Here is a 6386-nt window from a genome sequence, read left to right as displayed (position 1 = left end):
CAGCGTCAGCTGTTGGATCGTCAGCTGTGCTGTGATGTGACATGTGATCAGTAGTCGTCTGTTCCTATCCTTGACATTATTTATTCAAATTTGGTGTTTTAAAATAATTATTATTGAGATATTTTTTCTCGGTAATAGTTTATAAGTTTAGGTGACTACAAAAATGATCAATGAGTAACATCCTACGTAATACTAGCCTAAATAATCTTGACTTGTAATATAAATTATTCTCAAGAACAAGAATGGTATTCTAAGAGGTTATGTTGATTCAAATTTCGTGATGCAATAACATTGAGATCAAAATAAAATATTAGCTTAAGTTATTTAAAAATTTGAAAGTCAAAATGGAGACTTTTGGTAAATTTTTGCTTAGGATCAAGTTTTAATATGTAGGTTGGTTCTCGCTTTGGAACAGGAAAAATGTACGAGAGATTTTCAAGTATTGTCAGAAAAGCATTTGGCAAATACCTTGTAGCTACAAATGTAATTACAAGTGGTTTGCTAATGGGAATCGGTGATGCGGCTGAGCAGGAAATTGAAATACGTAGAAAAATACATCCTACGGGGACGTTTGATTGGACGAGAGTTCGTAAGTACCAAATTGAATTGATATGTTTCTGTGTCAAATTGATAAAAACCTTTATTGCACTATTGGTTGAGTAATGTTTCATAATATTGATCTTGTTGAACTATTAAAGTCATTGATTTGAAAAAAGTATGTTCATCACTAAAATAATTATCTTAACCAATGATTCTTTGTTTTTTCAGGAGATATGACCAGCGTTGGTCTTGTGATTGGTGGTCCCCAACATTATATTTATGAGTACATGGACAAATTTCTACCAGGAACTTCAGGACGGACAGTAGTGAAAAAAATTGCTCTTGACCAAAGTATTGTTTCACCAGTATGCATATTCCTATTCTTTGTCGGGCTGGGCGTCATGGAAAAAAACAGCATAACAAAAGGATTCGAAGAATTCAAAAAGAAGTTTATCACGGTTTATTCGGTGAGTGGGATTTCTAATACAGTAGCCTACATTCAATGTTTGAACTTTGCCTTAGTAGCCTAAATAGGATTTTAACTGTAACAGCGTTTCAGACTTTTTGTGGAGAGAGTGTCAAAAAGGACCACTCAAGGTCAACCTGCACAAGCATGAATTTTTAACTTATAGTCCATACAAAATTTCTTTTCACTTGGAGGAATATGCGGAGCAGAGAAATGGAGGGAGATAAGCCAATTACAACGATGAATAGTCATAGTTAAAAGTGCAGTTGCCAATTTGTCGATTTAGTAATTTCAGAAAGGACACTTCGTATGTGTATCATGAGCACTTCAACACTCACTAGAAATTGGAGAACGCTGATCGATTTAGAACGGCAACATCGCCGCCGCTGTATCCCTACCATTCTCTTCTGCGCATGTCCCGCCAAGTCAAAAGCTATTTTTTATGGACTATAATCTCCTCCTAAACAGTGCTTTGACACACAAATTATTTCGATAAGCCTATTTTTCTTTTTGCTCTCCATAGAAAAATACCATAAGAAAATATCCCACGGTATAGGTCATTTATGTTCCTAATTTCAATCCGATTTTTTTTCAACTCAAATCGATTACTGTCAACTACTGTCTTATTATTCCTCTTTTGGCTGGGTAAGAGTGTAAGAAAGACAAAGTATGAGAGGCTACCAGGGTCACATAGCTTCACGAAAAGAAATACTGTAGATCATACAAAATTAGTTCCGACTTGGAGGAACATGGGGAGCAGAGCAATGGAGGGAGATCAGCCAATTCAAGTGATGTATAGTCATAAGAAAGAATCACAGTTGTCAATTTGTCTATTACATTACACTCAGTCGACTTAGAAACAACCTTTCTACCTTCATGGAGGAAACGTATCATGAGCAGTTGAATACTCTCTTAAAGACAGAACGCTGGCCGCTTTAGCACGGCAATATCGCCGCCGCTGTATTCCTACTTTTCTCTGCTCCGCATATCCCTCGAAGTCTGATCTAATTTTGTGTGGACTATAGGATTATCGGCTTGAGTTAACAGTGAAAATTGGAACATAAACATCCTATACCATGGGATATCGTATAAAGCTATATTTCCTCTATGGAGTACGTTGCTCTGATAAATGACTTGTGACATGAAATGAAATAGCGCAATTTTTTTAGCACTTGCGTAAAATGATGGATTAGTGCAGATTGGCAACATTATTAGACGCCGCATGTCAGACATTAGGGCCAAGACCGTTATTTCAGGCGTTTTTATAGTCGGCAGGGCAAGATACTCTCCGATTTATTGATTATCAGCTGATTGGGTTGGCGTTCGTGAATCAGCTGATAATCAGTAAATAGAGAGCGTCGATTGGGTTGGCGTTCGGGGATCAGCTGTTGATTAATCGAAGAGCTTTCTATCCTGCTGGGCCAAGCCACATAAAGCGTTTTTCACTCCTGAAAAACTGGAAATTCCTGATAAAACCTTTCGTGTTGCTTGAACCTTAAAGGTTTAGCCTACTGAGTGTTGTAAGTTTTTTTCATGGCTTTACAGATACTTTTAATGAAATGAAAGAATTGCCAAAGTATGAATTTAGTGAGTAAAGTATGAATAAGTAATTTCTTAAAACAAAAATCAAAGCATGATTTATCCTCTTTTTGTAATACATATCGCAATTACACAGGTATCTGATATCAATTTCATTTTTGTTTCACTTTCAGATTGATTGGTGTTTTTGGCCACCAGCACAGTACATCAATTTCGCCTACATCCCTTCCAGATTTCGAGTGATTTATGTAAACGTCATGACTTGCTTCTATGATGTATTCCTGTCTTATGCGAAATTCATCATCTAAGTCTCTAACAAGCTTTCAGATTGTTTAAAAGTGTATTAAATACACTGAACAAATTTTGTTCTACTAGTCAATAGATTTTAGGTGATATAGTACTGGTAAGTACGTTATTTTTGTCAATTATCGTAAATGTTATGTTATCAAAAATTATACACTTCAAAATCTAATATTGCTGTCTTTCATTTTCTTGCATCTTTCGGGTGGTAGTTTTAATAATTTGGTATTTTTGACAGATGTTATCATCTGTCAAATCTGTGGGAGCAGTAAAGCTCAATCCCCTTTTTGAAATAATCATAAGATTGTATAGGGTTGGAATTTTAAGGGGTATTGATTATTTCAAAAAAGTGGATTGAGCCTCACTGCTCCCACAAGTAATTCAGTTATTATTAAATTTTATAATCGAGTGGTACGGTAGATAACTAATTCAAATAATTTCAACGAATGGTTACAAGGATCAATTCATGCCTTTTGTTCATCTACATGGTCTAGGTTACCAACGCTGGTCTGGTTCATTACATGGTCTGGCATTGAGCACCGTTACTAAGTTGGTTCAGTAACCTGTTCAGAATGAGCTGAAAGCAGTGGAACAGTGGAAGGCAAGAACACTAGAAAAAAGTAGGCAGACATGCATTAAGTTATGAATTGCACATGTACGGTGCTGTAATGCTATTAGCAAGCTGACAGCTGAACCAGTCTAGACCTAGTATTGCAGCGTTGCCAGCTCTTAGGACAGAGCATCTAATTGTTACTATAATGGCATGTTCACGTTAGGTCCACGATATAATGGCAGTGGAAAAAGATTCTCTGCCTTGCCACTGCCTTCTATAGAATAAAGCTATAGACTGACAACGTTAGTAGACTACTAACTTTGATAGACTGATACATTCATAGATACTGGTATTGTCTTCTTTCGTACTGTAAGGGCTACTCTTGATTATAATAAAAATAACAATCTTACTACCTTTTTTTGAAAATTGTTTACTCACAACATGTCTCGGATATGATGCCATTATCAAGTCATACTTTATTATCAAACATTATACCTACTTGATAATGGCATCATAGCAGAAACATGTTGTGAGTAAACAGTTTTTGAAAAAAGGGTACTGTGATTTTTATTTTATAGATACTGGTATATTTGATGTAATATTAACTATGGTAATATCAACACTATTGATGAATATTGGAATTATTTTACACTTCCTTGGACTTGAGGAGAATAGGAAGTACAGTACTAGTAAAGTAATTATACTTTTCCAATTCTTATAAAAAGTAATGAATTAATAAGATTTCAACAAATCAAATATTTTTTATTGAGACAACAACATGTGAATAAATCTTTAGATGGACTACATACCATGTTCTGTAGTTTACAAAGAATATATTTATTGAATCTAAAAACATACTCATTAAACTTTTATAATTGGTCGAAATTAGTTCATATTGATGAGAAGTTGAAACAAGAAATACTGCTTGCTTAGTAATATTATAATGTTTTGTGGAAAAGGAGTAGCTCAATGTGATGCTACGTTTTTTCAAGTTTTCACTAAGGTACACACAGATAAAAAAATTACATTTAAAACTTGAATACCACTCAATAATTTCTAGGCTGAGAAATTTGGAAATTTTTTCAAATGAACCTTTGGGAATAATACAATAATTACAAGTTCTTGATCACTGATTTACATTTAATAATAATTGCAGAAAATACAAGTAACAGATGTAAGGTGCGAAGTAATAGATAAGTTAGTGCTACCAGCTACCAGCTAGAATTGCCTTCAAGAAAGCACACGGGGCCACTAATGAGAGTAATGAAGCGGAATCAGAGGACAATAAAGTATGCTAGTCGAGAGTTAGAGGATGCACCTTTTTGAAACAATAGCCCAGTGCACAGGTAGTGCGGCCCCGTCTCCTTTCTTTTACCCCATAATTTTTGTCAACTTATATCATCTACAAGTTCAAGATATAAAATAATTTACTGTGATTATAATATAAAATAACCTACTCATCAAAAATAAGAAATAAGGTTTGTACAACTTTTTTTATTCACGTCGAATGGGTCTGATGAGCTGAAGTCGTATTTTGGTAGTAAATGATTGTTAAAATCCCAAGTATCTATGTAATAGATACGAGATTTAAATTTTGTTGATTACAAAGTGTCTCCTTTTGCTCGTCTATATGTCAGCATCATTAATTCAACTGTGCTTCTTACAGGACTTCTAAACTTAACTTACATGAATGTACATGAATCATGCCCGAATTAAAAATAATATTACTGTAATCAAATAGATATACGGTAATAATAATAATAAAAGTAATTATTACTATTCAACTAGAGTAAATTTTCAACAATCAAAAATTTTATTAACCCATCATTTGACAAGGACATGTGGATGAGATTATCAGTGGATAGATTAGATTAAACAGATGTTGCATACATTGGAACCTCGATATAGTTCACCTCATTGTTGTACATTCCCCGTTAAGGAAGGCGCACACAGATAGTCATCGGACGGACGGCACGCATCAGTCGATTAAATTTGATGTATTGTTTTGAATTGGAGTGCGCATACCTATCCGCATCGTATAGGTATGCGCACTCCAATTGAAAACAATGCATTAAATCCAATCGTCCGATGCGTGCCGTCCGTCCGATGACGATCTGTGTGCGCTTACCTTAAAAGTACATTTTTTCTTCGGTCCCTTGAAACGTCCATATATAGCTTTCAACCTTGATATAGTACACCCCGATTTAGTAGGCTACAGACCTCGAAATTGTACATTTTTAGCGGTCTCTTGAGATGTACTATTTAGAGATTCCACTGTATAAATAAATCAATTCATCTACTTCATTGTACAAATCTTACAAAGCATAACAGAATAAAAATAAACTAGTACACTCCTCCTTAGTCTATAGTGAGGTCCTCGTTATAAAGTCAGCACCTGATTAGTGTTGCTATTCTTGTCTGTCATTAGACGAAGCGAATGCTTTTCTAGTTCTGCAATGTTGACAGATTGTTTTTGAACAATCAAGAAATATGATTACCAAAATATTTAATCTCAATAATTGAAATTTATAATTATGTAATTGAAAAATATTTTTCTTGAAGAATAAAATATAATTTTGATTATTATTAACAAGAATGAACAGTTAATATCACATTAGATATACCAGAATCAGTTATCTGCTACAGAAAGTAGTGGTACTGCAGAGAATCGGTAACTCTGTTGTCCTATCTTTTACACTGACTTTATAACGTGGACCTCATTATAGGCGTGCATCAAGGAATGATTACATTTGAGAAGCTTTATTCTGAAATTGATAAAATAAGCTAGATTATTTAACTATAAGTACTATAAGTAGACTATAGTGAACTAATAGTAAATGTTTAAACCAAACTCTATCTGAATCAGATACTTCTCAGACTGATAGAAACCATGACATTATTCAATGAGAATTTGGGAAATACTAATAGTAAATCCATCAATAATAGCATATTATTATATTTTCCTAACAAATTAAATGTTCGAGGAAG

The 6386-nt window shown here is 34.2% G+C and overlaps 1 protein-coding gene across 1 annotated transcript; it reads left to right on the top strand.

Moving 5' to 3' along the window:
- Window positions 1–29: 29 nt before the first annotated feature.
- LOC111048602 (mpv17-like protein 2) lies at window positions 30–3019 on the top strand. Its single transcript, XM_022334526.2, has 3 exons — window positions 30–589; window positions 769–1007; window positions 2719–3019. Exons 1-3 carry the CDS (start codon window positions 421–423, stop codon window positions 2851–2853), a joined length of 543 nt encoding a protein of 180 aa, XP_022190218.1. The 5' UTR covers window positions 30–420; the 3' UTR covers window positions 2854–3019.
- The last annotated feature ends 3367 nt before the right edge of the window (window positions 3020–6386 follow it).

Source organism: Nilaparvata lugens, chromosome 3 (assembly GCF_014356525.2).
Source record: "Nilaparvata lugens isolate BPH chromosome 3, ASM1435652v1, whole genome shotgun sequence".
Classification (NCBI taxonomy): domain Eukaryota; kingdom Metazoa; phylum Arthropoda; class Insecta; order Hemiptera; family Delphacidae; genus Nilaparvata; species Nilaparvata lugens.
The sequence above is the reverse complement of the archived record's forward strand: the minus strand, read 5'-3'. Positions and strand labels throughout refer to the sequence as shown.